Genomic DNA, 14,954 nt, shown 5'->3' with positions numbered 1-14,954 from the left:
AAATGAAAAATCTGTTGTTAATCAAAGATGACCAGATGCAAGGCAAACAAACTTTCACCAGCTACCACAAAATCATAATATGGTTCAGTTTATGGGTAACACTTTGACAGTTCTTTTTGATTTACTGTTATTTTTATTCTTAAAATTGTCCTTGTAATTTCTAGAGAAAATATATATATATTTTTTAAAAACAATTATCTAATGATAAAACATCACTGTGTGTCTTAAGAGGGATTTAGATTTGTCACCAAGCAATTAGTTAATGAAACAACTGTACCTCCACACTTTCAAGATCAAATGCTACTCCTAGCCTACTACAATAGATAGCTCAAGTCCAAGCATCTTCAATGTGAGGATTCGTGCAGACATATATTTAGTCCTATATCAATTATTTACTGAAAAAATTTTAGATATTTATATAGAGACAAAAAATTCAAATAATATTTTTTAGCTAATCTTTTTGGATGAGGTCCTACATTGTTACAAATTATATCAGAACGGATCCGATCCATAATTTATGTGGATAAGAGATATTACAGCATAGGTTCATTGAACTGATCACGGATAGATTATGATGTTGAATAGGAGATACTGTAATAAGATTCATTCGATCATAATGTTTATGAATAGATCTATGAATTTGGATCTTAAGTCTAACGAGAATATCAGAATTTAAATGAAAAAATATGTAAAGATATGTGAGGATGTATATTTAATTTCATATATGATAAAAAAATTTAATTATTTAAATAATATTTTTTATTTAATTTTTTAGATGAGATTCTAATTCATAGTCAAATTTTTATCAATGTCGTGCACTTAACAGGAGAAAGGACAAACTTATGGAAATTGAATTCCAAGCCCACACAGAAGGCATGAATCCCGTCTTTGTTAATCACACCGTGCCCACTTTCCTTTTTCAAGCAAGAAAGCTAGCATTCTCACCAACCAACACTTCCCCTCCTCTCCACCATTCCCCGCCAAAACTCGCAACCGAAACAATCTTCCCTCCATTCCAACCGCTATGCTCTATTTATAGCTTCACACTTCTCCACCCAAAGCTCCAAGCTTTCTTGCAGCGGCCATGGCGGACTCCTCCTCCTCCTCCTCCATCGACAAAGGAGGCGCCTTTCCTCACGTTCTACGTATTTACTTCATCCCCTTCCCCTCCCCGGGCCACATCATCCCCATGGTCGACATCGCCAAGCTCTTTGCCGAGCGCGGCGCCGACGCCACCGTCGTCCTCACCCCCCTCAACGTCACCCGCTTCAGCGGTACCGTCACCCGAGCCGCCGCTGCTGGCAACCGCATCTACCTTTATGTCCTCCCATTCCCATCCACCGCCGGCCTCCCCGACGGCTGCGAGAGCACCGACGCCCTCCCCTCCCGCTCCCTCTCCGGCCCCTTCGCCCGCGCCCTCGACCTCCTTCGAGACTCCTTTGACAGCGTCATCCGCGACCACCGCCCAGACGCCATTGTCTCCGACGTCTTCCTCCCCTGGACCTCCGCCGCCGCCGCCGAGCTCGGCGTCCCCCGGTACGCGTTTACCGGGACCGGCTGCTTCGCTCTCTCGGTGGAGCGGAGCCTCCAGGTGAACCGGCCCCAGGGCTGGGCTTCCTCCGACTCGGATCCGCGCCTCGTCCCAGGTCTCCCGGACCGGGTTTATCTCACCCGGTCCAGGCTGGCCGAGGCGACCCTCCCCGGTTCGACGGCCCACGAGATCCTGGACCGGCTCCGGGAGGCGGATCGAAGCACCGCCGCATGGGTGGTGAACACCTTCCCGGAGCTCGAGCCAGGGTATTTGGAGCACTACGAGAGGGTGACGGGGAAGCGTGTCTTCGCCGTGGGCCCCGTTTCTCTATGCAATCGGGCGGCGGCGGATGCGTCGGAGCGGGGGCGGGGGGCGGCCGCAGCGGGGGAGGCGGCGCGGATCTTGACGTGGCTGGACTCGAAGCAGGCCGGATCGGTGATCTACGTGTGCTTCGGGAGCCTGAGCCGGTTCCCGGCGGCCCAGATGAAGGAGATTGGGATGGGGCTGGAGGAGTCCAGGGTTCCGTTCCTGTGGGTGTTCGGAGAGACGGCGGCGACGGCGGAGGAGACGGCGGAGCTGGACGAGTGGATGGAAGGGATGGAGGGGAGGGTGGGGGAGAGGGGAATGGTAGTGAGGGGGTGGGCCCCGCAGTTGGCGGCGCTGGGGCACGAAGCGGTGGGGGGATTCATGACGCACTGCGGGTGGGGGGCGGTGGCAGAAGCGGCCGCGGCGGGTGTACCAGCGCTGACGTGGCCACTGTTCGCGGACCAGTTCTACAACGAGGCGCTGGTGGTGGGGGTGGTGGGGACGGGGGTGGCGGTTGGGGCCGCGGAGGGGTTCGTGTGGGGGGAGGAGGAGAAGGCCGGGGTGGTGGTAGGAAAAGCGCGGATCGCCGCAAGGGTGGCGTGGCTGATGGGCCGCGCTGCAAGCGGCGGAAGCGGCCGAGAAGAGGCGGAGGGAATCCGGCGGCGGGCGAGGGAGATGGGGGAAATGGCGCGGCGCGCGGTGGCGCCAGGCGGGTCGTCGTACCTCGCCGTCGGGCGCATGATGGAAGATATCGGGCCGCGGAACGGCCAGAGCGCGGCGGCGGGGAGCCGCGACGGAGATCTTGGGAATTAGTTGCGTCACGATCCCGCTGACATCGAACTTGCGGAAATCGTTTCCAGTAGCCTGGCGGCTCAACTTAACGAAGTTGAACATTCATGGTGACCCTTCATTAATGGTGGCTAAAAGAAAAAAATAAAAGGAAATGACAAAGAAAAATAAAGAAAAAAAAAAAAAAAGGGTACTTGCTTGCGTATACCTAACCTTAATTACAATATCAATGAATTATAAATGATAAGGAATAAAATAAATAAACATAGCATGCAAATTGGAGACGACCACGATGCCCCATTTTAATTTAGTATGCTATGCTAATTGATAATTTTATATCTCAAAGAAATAGCACACATATGGTTATGTCTATATGGAATATATTTTCAAATGTATAAATGTTGATTTGCCATATGAATGTATTCATGTATCAAAATTACTGGCTGACTTCTATGTTGATTTGCCTAGCCTTTAACTGCAACACATGTATATAAATGTATATGTATATATATATATATATCTATATATATAGTCATGATAAAATTTTGGTTAGAAGAAACCGTACATAAACGTATGGTATTCTAGCCAGACTTCCATCCATCTAAATAAAGGGGTCTAGATGAAATTTCTAAATAAGTAGGTTGAATATTGATTGCCCCGACCAACTTGATCATTAATTGATAGAGTTTAGGTTTGGCCCTCGCACCACGTGGATCACTGTAGGTTACACAACCTCTTAAACATGTAGCATTAGGTTCCTATAATAATGAAAATAATGTAGGAGGCTATGGATTGGTCTTATTTATTGATAAAAAGAATTCCTAGGCAGTGGGCTACATAATAGGGAATTACTCTTTCTCAAGTCCATCTATAGACTAGTTAGGGCTTGGATATGTTCAAAGATCATCGAATTAATTATTAAAAAAATAAAAATATAGTAACAAAAGCAAAATAAATAAAAGTTCATCATTTTTATATTTTATTTTTTTATTAATATAGGAGACAAAACTCCTAAGGAAAAGAGAAGATACTTGGGCTTATCCAAGATACAAGCATACAAACCTAGCATTTTTACTCGAGAAATTCCAAGAAGGGATGATATCTTGGGGGATAACATTACTCGACTTAAATCTTTGATCATTTTATCAAGTACATGGGTTTGAGCACCAGGAGTTACCTTTCTAATATTATTATTTTTTTTCACTTTATATTGATGCATAACTCCATATGTCATCTATTTGTCATTGTTTCCTTTTTAATCTTTCAAAAAGAATAACATATAGAGTTATGCAACTGATAAATAGTATATTTTTATACCTATTGAAGATATTTTTAGTAATTTATGGTGCTAACATCTTCTTAAAAATCTAATTTCATGAATAAATTGATTTTCTTGTAAAAATAAATAATTTAAAAAAAATATAAAATTAGAGTATATTTATGAAAAATAGATGTTAATTTAATTGAGAATCTAAGTACCAAAATATTGAAAAATTAATAAAAAATTTAATACATATTTTTTTATTTTTCAGACAAAAGTCGGAGCAAAAAATGGAGCCAAAATATCCTAAAAAATCTTAAAAATAGCCTCCGGTGCATGGTGGACCAGCCGGTCGGTCTACAGAAATCAGGGCACGATCCATAGAAACAGTTCGCGGTCCATAGACGCAGTTCACAAACGAGCAGAAGCTATTTTACGTGATCGAACGGCTGAGATTCAATCCGATCCAAATCTAACGGTCCAAATGCGTTGCCGACTTTGAATAGGACTCTTCTGCGCGATCCGACGGTCCAGAAATGATCTATCACGCGATCGGACGGCTGAAGATATTTCTGACTTTGAATAGGAGATCAGAAGTGCTGATCGACGGCCCAGATCTCATCTGAAGCACGATCGGACGGTCAGAATCGAATCCGACGCTGATAAGGAGAAAAGAGTTGATTTTTGGGCTGATCTAGGCGGTCCAAGCTCCATCCGATGGCCAGAAATATTCTTATGGGTTTAATACATTTTTTAAGAGTTTTAGGACTTTTTTTTTACCAAAAAAATATAAAAAATTTACCTATAAATAGGGAGTCCGAAAATAAGCTTTGGAAGGAGAAAATCAGAGAAAAAATAAAAAAATAGGGAAAAAAAATCAAAAAGCTTTAGGGATCAAATATTGGGAGATTATGGAGTTAAAGAGCTTGATGCGTGGCTAAATCCCTTCAATCCAAGAATATGATGAAGCCTATAAACGAATTTTTATTTTTTTATATTTAATTTTTATACAATAAAATTATATTTTTATTTTATTTTATTTTTTTTTGAGATATTGATCCAGCCTACATGACCTATACCCTCTATTGACGTACAGTGATCCCTGGATACGGTACGTGCTTTGAAGAGATAAATCGTAGTACGTGAGATTAAACCTTAGATCTTGTAATTGAATTTAGATAGTTTATACTTTGACAGGACGAGCTGTAATCTACTGATACAGTCCGTAGCCCTTAAAGATAAGCTATGCTAATACTTTAATCACAAGAATTAATATTGCAACATAAGAAAAAAAAATCTAATTTGCATGGTGGATTCAAAATTTTTGGATTATTTTTTTGAATTATTTTTTTCATAAATTAATTTACACTTTTAATTTAATTCTTGCTATTCTATTTCTTTTTAATCCTTCTACAATCAATTCTTTTTTATTTCTTCTTTAAAAAAGAGATAATCGCCCTAGATCTCTATGGAAACGATCCCTACTCACCCTATCTATGTAGTTTGAGTTGGTTTTTATTCTTGACCGCCTATGACAATGATCAAATTTTAGCATCGTTGCCAGAGATCTAGGCACGATTATTTAAAAAAAAATTTTTTTTTTTCTTAGTTTCTTTCTAACTTGCTTAGTTCCTTAATCAAACTTACTTTCTTAAAAAAAAAAAATCTCTACATTGACACCTCATAATCTACTTAAAAAATTAGATACTTAATTACAAAACCTAAAAAATAAAACAAATCAATTTACTGTTGACTAACTACCAAATCTAATTATCTTTTCTTCTTGCATTACGTAATTTCATAAAACATCTTAAGGGCATAAACCCTAAATAAGATAAGGTGGAGATTTCATCACCCTTCCTTGACCCACAAACCACCATCCTGCATATTGCATTGACCTAAACCTTAATTTAAAATCAATTAGATGTTGGCCCCTAAGGACTTTCGAGGTCAATAAGACAAGGGATCCTAAGAGTAAGATCGGATTAGGGTTAGTCAGTTTGACTGGTGTCTAGAAAAGTAGTTCAAAGACTACGTCCTGAAGGAAGATGGTTATTTAATTGATTTCGTTCGCTTATCTGGCCAACTCAGTTGGTGTCTAAGAAAAGCAACGGGGGGACCCCCACCAATCTTACACTTACCTGGTCAGTTGAGTGGCTAGTCTTTTATCTGGAGTGCTCAAAGACAACCTTGACAATTAGGAGCTGTCTAGATCTAGGGTTATCCTTAGCTAAGATTGATTGTATAACGTGACTACTAACCTACAACCATTAATCTTAATTAAAATACTCTTCTCTATCGTCTCTAGATTTAGGACTCCTTAGGCCCTCATCTTTAGAATTCTTTCATCATCTATTCCTTCTTCTTTTAAAAAAAAAATTATAAAAATAACTAAAAATTCTCAAATTTCTTCGTGGACAAAGATATATGGTCGATTAGTGAGAATAGATCCAAACTTTGTATCGAGTCCAGTAGACTTTAAACCCACCATGGGTGAACCCGAACATGAATCTAGGATCCTGAAAGACCTTTGCTATCCAGTTGGGATAGCCCAACCTTCATGTATCTGACTGCCACAAACTAATACTAATTTTAAAATTAAACCTCAGATCATAAACATGCTTCCTAAATTCATCGAAATTGAGGATGCATATATTTTTATGAGAGAATTTGAGGAAGTATGCACCACGATGCGGCTTCAACAGCTCATTGAGGATGCTGTAAAACCTAGATTGATCAACTTTGCCCTTAAGGATAGTGCAAAAAGTAGTTATACAATCTTCCTAATCAATCCATCGCATCATGGGAGGGTTTTGTTAGAGTGTTCCTGAAAAAAAATTTTCCACACTATAAGACTGCCAAATTTAGGAATGAAATTAATCAATTTTATCAATTAAATGGTGAGTCTTTTTGAAAGTGCTTTGATTATTTTAAGAATCTTTTGAGTCAATGTCCACACCATGGAATAAAAACTTGAAGGCTGTGTCAAATCATTTATAAAGGACTAGATCCAAACTCTAGAACCATGTTAGAATCAATGTGTCAGGGTCAATTCATGAACAAAGAACCCATAGAAGCCTGACAATTTCTAGAGGACTTAGCAGAAAAGAGCCTACAATGAGAGATTACTAGGAAACCCGACAGACACACACCTTCGAGAGGGGGCGTATATCAAGTTCAAACTTTCCTAGCTGAAGAGGCTAAATTTGCATCTTTTATCCGTAGGATAGAGGCTCTAGAACTCAAAGAACACACCCAAGTGAACCAAGTTGCAACAATCACTTGCAGTGGGTGTAATGCCATAGACCACACAATGGAAGGATGTCCTTTCTTGATAGGTCAACCGAGAATGAAGTAGCACAGATGAACGCAGCCTATCAAAGACCCACAAATGACCCCTAGCACCAACAGAAAAGAGCCTACAATGGGAGATTACTAGGGAACCCAACAGACACACACCTTCGAGAGGGGGTGTATATCAAATTCAAACTTTCCTAGCTGAAGAGGCTAAATTTGCATCTTTAATCCGTAGAATAGAAGCTCTAGAACTCAAAGAACACACCCAAGTGAATCAAGTTGCAACAATCACTTGCAGTGGGTGTAATGCCACAGACCACACAATGGAAGGATGTCCTTTCTTGATAGGTCCAGCCGAGAACGAAGTAGCACAGGTGAACGCAACCTATCAAAGACCCACAAATGACCCCTAGCACCAACATACAATCCAAGATGGAAGAACCACCCCAATTTTTTTTGATCATAAGGGTCAAACTCAATTAGACCTGCTTTCACTCAACCCAATCCCAGACCCCCTCAATCATCAAATAATCCATCAAGTTTCAGTAATGATCAAAGGCTTAACTCACTAGAAAAGAGTCTGAAAATCCAAGTGAAATCGACTGCTAGCACCAACACTACACTGAACAACTTCATGCAGACCACAAGCCAGCTTTTAACTTCCAACATCCAGGCTATTACCCATTTAGAGATATGATGTTCAAATCTTAAAATTTGTAAAGCGCACGGTGTGCAGAGTAGCACGACCAGCGAGTACGGGTCGATCCCACAGAGACTTGGTTTTAAAAATGATTTTCAAATCTATGCTCAAGCGAGCTTTAACAAAAATCGAAAGTCGAAAGTTGTTTGCTAAAGACAATAAGACTAAGGATCTAGGGTTTTTGAATCCACTAGATCTAGATTAGGGAATTCTACCTAGAATTTTTCTTATTGATCCTAACGACTACTCCTCTTGTCTTTCCCAAGCATAGATTATGAAGGGACTAAGGCCCAACGATAACCCATCAAGATTCTTTACAGGGGAGTAGTAACTAGGATCCCTTAGGGTTTTCTCCTCCTATGCACTGAATCAAGCATGAACTATGAAGGGACTCTGACCCAACTGTAGTTCATAAAAAATTCTTGGCAAAAGAGGAAGAAAAAGAAACCCTAAGAAAAAGAAAGAACCCTATGTAAAATCCCTACTCATGATCTAGCTTCATCGCAAACCCTAGAAGGGATGCTTAGCTAGACATGATCTAAATCTACTTGCAAAATTTAAATACAGAAAAATAAACTACCCTAATTTCATAAATTAAACTATCCTAATTGCATAAATTTAAACTGCATAATTTAAACTAACCTAATTGCATAAAATTAAATTGCATAAATTAAACTATCCTAATTGCAAGAAAAATAAATTGCATAATGTAAAGAGATGAAATTGCATAAAAATAAGATTTTATATATAAAAAAATTTATTACAAAAATTTCAAAGCTCGAGGCTTGAAAAGAGAGCTAAAAACCCCACTATCTAGGGTTACAAGCTTGATCGGAAGGAAGAATACATAAAACAAGGGCCTTTGGGGGCTTTTTATAGGCATTTGGGGGTTATAAGGTTTTCAAAACTTTCGATGTGGGACTAAGAGGTTTTAGAGAGTTGTTAGGAGGGTTTATGGTGCGCCGATGGGTCCATGGTCCATGCGCCTGTTGCTGTGGACCAGGCGGCTAATCAGATCACCAAATCAGTTGATTTTTGATCAATTTTGATCTGATTTGACTCGGGTTTGACCCAATTGAGTCTTCTTTCTTCATTCTTCAATTCCTGGGTCAATTTAACTCCGTTTTGCATAAAATTTGCGCCGTTGGAATCCTCTTTCCTTGTTCTTTCTATTGATGATCTCTTCTTCTGCAAAATATAATAACAAGTATCAATTTTTTAATAAAGTTAGATAATTTAGATATTAATTGATACTTTTTATGTCAATTTGTGACATAAATCACACCCCCCAACTTAATCATTGCTAGTCCCTTAGCAATGTACCAAAATAAGATCATAATTCAAAAAGATCCTTCCTTTGCAAATTAATTTAAGATCGAAATTCAAGAAGTTTTCTAGTATTACTAAGTAATGAGCTTCGAATTAGAATCGGTAGTCAGTCTACTTAGAAGCTTTCTTAGAGTACACTTAAAGTTTTATAGCACTTGTGTGAGTGATAACTAACTTAGTATTTCAGTATTAACTTGTACAGGCCAATTGTATCATTTTTCATAACTTAGTTCGATTAATTTTCTATACACCCCAGATTAAACAAAGAACTAAGGTAGCTTTCACACTGTTTTTTTTTTTTTTTTTTTTTTTTTTTTTGCTGAGCATCCTGGCCTTCCCACCACCGTTTGACGCGAATCTCAACACTTGACTTAGGTGAAGAGACCCGGTTACTAGGCTTAGGGCAATCCACATTTACTCTGTGTTTTGCATTTTATTTCAGGCAGGTAGCTCTTTCCTTAAATTCAAATTTCTTCAATTGGGGTGTAGAGAAAATTATCTAATTTAAATAATACTCAAATCCTTAATTGACCTTACAATTAACACCTACTTTACCTTGTTAGTGTGCATGTGCAATTGAAAGTGCTAATAGTCTTTAAATGACCTAAGCCACCAAGAGTCTAACCAGCTAATCTTCTCCGTGACTCACTACATTAGCAAATACTTTCTAACTTACTCTTATTTCTTTTATAGATTAATTTATTTCATATATATATATATATATATTTATTTATTTATTTATTTTTTTGCATAATATATTAAATGCAAGAAATAACTCATAGTGGAAGAAAAAGAAAATGATAACACCTGATTTTGTTCAAGCTCTCCCCCCAACTTGACCGACATTGTCCCCAATGGAGTTTATCTAATTTAATTGTCCTAAGCAAACTGAAAACAAAGAAAGCATTAGAAATTAAATAAGCTGGGTTGCCTCCCAGAAGCGCTAAGTTTTATGTCTTCAGCCAGACCAAACCTCGAAGCAACTTAATCAGAATAAATTGGTTCATAAAGAACCATGGCATCTTCAATAGTCTTGACAGGTAATTCCAAGAATGGTTTTAATCGTTGACCATTAACTTTAAAGATAACACCATTACTTGGGTTTTCAATCTCAACAGCTCCGTGTGAAAAGACTTCCTTTACTAAAAATGGTCCTGTCCATCTAGACCTAAGCTTTCCTGGAAACAGATGTAATCTAGAGTTATATAAGAGTACCTTTTGTCCGATATTGAAAGTTTTTCTCATAATTGATTGATCATGAAATGCTTTGGTTCGTTCCTTGTATATCTTTGCATTTTCATAGGCTTCATTTCTAAGTTCTTCTAATTCATTCAACTGAAGCTTTCTATGGTTTCCAGCGTCGTTCAAATTTGTATTTAGTTGTTTGATGGCCCACATGGCTTTGTGTTCTATCTCAATAGGCAAGTGACATGGTTTACCAAACACAATCCTATAAGGAGACATTCCTAGATTGGTCTTGAAAGCGGTTCGGTATGCCCAAAGTGCATCAATTAATTTCAAAGACCAATCCTTTCTATTGGCACTAACAGTTTTTTCCAGAATTTGTTTGATTTGTCGGTTTGACACTTCAACTTATCCACTAGTTTGAGGATGATATGGTGTGGTCAATTTGTGGGTGACATTATACTTTTTCATCAATGTTGCAAAAGGTCGGTTACAAAAATGGGTTCCCCGATCACTAATGATTGCCCTAGGAATACTGAAACGGGAGAGAATATTTTCTTTAAGAAACTTAATGACCATTTTGCTATCGGGTGTTCTACATGCAATTGCTTCTACCCACTTTGAAACATAATCAACTGCTACTAGAATATATTTATTTCCAAAGGAATTTGGAAATGGTCCCATGAAATCGATTCCCCAAACATCAAAAACTTCAACTACCAAGATTGGGTTGAGTGGCATCATGTGTCGCTTGGTGATTCGACCCATTTTCTGACATTGAGCACAACTTTTACAATATTCATAAGCATCCATAAACAAATTGGGCCAATAAAAACCACATTGGAGAACCTTAGCAGCAGTTTTCTTAGACGCGAAGTGACCCCCACATGCTTGATCATGACAAAAAGATAAAATATTCATGACTTCGTTATCTGGGATACACCTTCTAATAATTTGATCAGGACATTGTTTAAAAAGATAAGGATCATCCCAAATGAAATACTTCACTTGGGCAAAGAATTTATATTTATCCTGCTTAGTCCAATGAGAAGGTATCTTACCTATGGCTAAATAATTTACAATATCAGCAAACCAAGGTTCAGTAGACACAGACATGAGTTGCTCATCTGAGAAAGATTCATTGATGGGTGGTTCACTAGATGGTGCGACTGGAATTCGGGACAAATGATCTGCTACAACGTTCTCAGTGCCTTTCTTGTCCCTAATTTCTAGGTCAAATTCTTGAAGGAGCAAAATCCATCTGATTAAACGTGCCTTGGCATCCTTCTTTGCTAGGAGATGTCTAATGGCTGAGTGATCGGTGTAAACAATGGTGTGGGTCCCAACCAAATAAGATCTAAATTTCTCTAAAGCAAAGACAACGGCAAGAAACTCCTTCTCAGTTGTGGTGTAGTTAAGCTGCGCATCATTTAAGGTTTTACTTGCATAATATATCACTCTAGGTAGCTTATTTATTCGTTGACCTAAGATTGCGCCCACAACATGATCGGACGCATCACACATTAATTCAAATGGTTCAGACCAGACAGGAGGATGAATGATTGGAGCTGATACAAGTGTATTTTTTAGAAATTCAAAGGATTCCAAGCACTCATGAGTAAATTCAAATTTGGTATCCTTTGCCAAAAGATTAGTCAGTGGACGTGCTACTTTGCTAAAGTTGGCAATAAACCTTCTATAGAATCCAGCATGACCTAAAAATGAACGTATTTCTTTCACAGATTTAGGTGGTGGAAGACTTGCAATTAAATCTATTTTGGCCTTGTCCACTTCAATCCCCTTTTTAGAAATGACATGGCCAAGAACTATTCCCTGTTTGACCATAAACTGACATTTTTCTCAGTTGAGAACTAGGTGCTTCTCCTTACATCGTTCTAGAACTAATTGCAGGTGATTCAGACACTCGGAGAAGGTTAGACCAAAAACAGAAAAGTCATCCATAAAAATTTCTAGAAATCGTTCTATCATATCTGAAAACATGCTGATCATGCATCTCTGAAAGGTTGCCGGTGCATTACATAGTCCAAAGGGCATTCGTCTATAGGCAAAAGTACCAAATGGACAGGTAAATGTAGTCTTTTCTTGATCTTCAGCGGCTATGGGGATCTGGTTGTAACCGGAGTATCCATCAAGAAAACAGTAAAACTCTTGTTCGGCTAGTCTTTCCAACATTTGATCAATAAATGGCAAAGGAAAGTGATCTTTCTTGTCGCAGCATTCAACTTTCTATAGTCTATACAGACCCTCCATTCCGTTTGGGTCCTAGTTGGGATAAGTTCGTTTGCATCATTTTGGACCACTGTTACCCCAGATTTCTTGGGTACTACTTGAACTGGGCTTACCCAAGAGCTATCAGAAATAGGATAAATTATTCCACTATCTAGGAGTTTCAGAATCTCCTTTTTAACTACATCCTTCATAACTGGATTAAGCCTTCTTTGGGCTTCTCTTGTTGGTTTAGCCTCTTCCTCTAAGTATATTCTATGTTGAACTATAGAAGGGCTTATTCCTTTGATATCTGCTATGGTCCAACCTATTGCTTCCTGATTTGCTTTTAGAACTGACACTAACTCCTCCTCTTGCTTGGGATCTAGGTCTGATGCAATAATTACAGGCAAAGTTTCTTTGGGTCCTAGATATGCATACTTGAGATGTTCTGGGAGGGGTTTCAGTTCTAAAATGGGTGCTTCCTCTATCGATGGTTTAGGTGATGGTTTCACCATCTCAATGATTGGTTCAGTAGGAAGTGTCGATTCCTGATTAATCTGATTTTCTTTAAGTATTTCATTGACATCCTCAGACTCATGGATTAACCAGGGGTTAGACTCTAGGTCGACTTCATCATCACTAATGTCAATGGATTCATAAATACCATCTTGGACTACATTGACATCAGCATGAGAAGAGGATTCCTGTTCTAAGTTAAAAACATTAAGCTCAATGGTCATATTCCCAAAGGATAACTTCATTAGACCATTTCGACAATTGATTTCAGCATTGGCCGTAGCTAAGAATGGTCTTCCTAAAATGACAGGTATATGTCCTTTAGGATTCGCAACTGGCTCAGTCTCTAAAACAATAAAATCTATAGGAAAAATAAAATTTTAACCTTTATCAGAACATCCTCGACCATTCCCTTAGGGATCCTGAGAGATCTATCGGCTAACTGTAATGTGATCCCAGTAGGTTGAAGTTTTTCTAATCCTAGTTGTTCATACACCGAATATGGAAGGATATTCACACTAGCTCCTAGATCTAGCAAGGCCTTTTTTATATTGGTTTCTCCAATAACACAAGAAATTGTTGGAGCTCCAGGGTCATTATATTTAATTGGCACATGGCTAGATAGGTATGAACTGACACTTGCAGCCAAAAATGCTTTCTTTGGTACATTAGTGGTCCTTTTCCTAGTGCAAAGATCTTTTAAAAATTTGGCATAAGTTGGAACCTGATGGATTATATATAAAAGAGGAATATTAACTTGGACTTGTTTAAATACCTCTAAAATTTTGTCTAAATGTTCAGATTTATTGGATTTCAGTCTGTTTGGAAAAGGAGCTCTAGGACTTTTAAGTACTGGACTAGGTGAATTTTCAGTTTCTGGTGCTTGAGGTTGAAAGGTAGTAGTTTTAGAAGGTGACTCGGTAGATGAGTCATCTATATCATCAAGTGCAACTACCTTATTGTCTATTTGTTTTCCTGATCTTAAGGTATGAATGGCATTTACACCATTAACTTGGTTTCCTTGTTGGGGTCGTGGACCATTTTGGTTCCTAGGATTTGGCTCATGTTGGCTAGATAACCTACCATGTTCTCGTTCACTAATGGTCGAAGCCAGCTGACTTACTTGCATTTCCAGACGGGCTATAGCTTGGGTGTTATTATTTATGAGTTGACCCGTAGTTTGCATAAAGCTGGTATGTGTTTTCATCATGGCTTCTAGGCTTTTCTCTAAAGAGGTAATTTTCTTGTCATTATCATGGAAGCCTGGCGGGTTGTTCATCACTGGGTTGGACCTTAGATTTTGCTGATTGAAATTTGGATTACCTACATTAGGATTCTGGGACCATGAGAAATTCGGGTGATTCCTCCAACCTGGGTTATATGTGGGTGCATAAGGATTGTTCAATGATCCTTGATAGGTGGCATTCACCTGTGCACACTCATTCGAGTAGGAACATTCTTCTAAGACATGGTCTGGTGCATTGCACCCTTTACACATGGGTGCAGATATTTGATTTACATTGGCTGGTCTCTGTAATTCTAAGGCTTCCAATCTACGTGTTAAGGTTGCAATCTTGGCCTCTGATGCTAGGGTTGGTTGAATTTGATGAATTCCTCCTCTTGAAGGTGTAGTTTTATCAGGTTCCCTAGTTGTTTCCCACTGTAAATTTTTCTCGGCTAGGTCTTCTAAGAATTGCCAAGCTTCAGTAGTTTCTTTGTCCATAAATTGGCCTTGGCACATGGACTCTAGCATGGTTCTTGAGTTTGAATCTAACCCCTCATAGATGATCTGGCATAGTCTCCAAGTTTCT

At 39.1% G+C, this 14,954-nt stretch overlaps 1 protein-coding gene across 1 annotated transcript; it reads left to right on the top strand.

Moving 5' to 3' along the window:
- The first annotated feature begins 1,084 nt into the window (after nucleotides 1–1,084).
- LOC105058268 (scopoletin glucosyltransferase-like) lies at nucleotides 1,085–3,031 on the top strand. The gene has a single exon (XM_019855128.3). The coding sequence runs from the start codon at nucleotides 1,085–1,087 to the stop codon at nucleotides 2,648–2,650; it is 1,566 nt and encodes a 521-aa protein (XP_019710687.3). The 3' UTR covers nucleotides 2,651–3,031.
- The last annotated feature ends 11,923 nt before the right edge of the window (nucleotides 3,032–14,954 follow it).

The sequence above is a fragment of the Elaeis guineensis genome, chromosome 15, assembly GCF_000442705.2.
Source record: "Elaeis guineensis isolate ETL-2024a chromosome 15, EG11, whole genome shotgun sequence".
Classification (NCBI taxonomy): Eukaryota; Viridiplantae; Streptophyta; class Magnoliopsida; order Arecales; family Arecaceae; genus Elaeis; species Elaeis guineensis.
The sequence above is the reverse complement of the archived record's forward strand: the minus strand, read 5'-3'. Positions and strand labels throughout refer to the sequence as shown.

What these genes read in the sequence shown, in the direction of transcription:
- LOC105058268 (XM_019855128.3), top strand. Translation starts at nt 1,085, where the DNA reads ATGGCGGACTCCTCCTCCTCCTCCTCCATCGACAAAGGAGGCGCCTTT.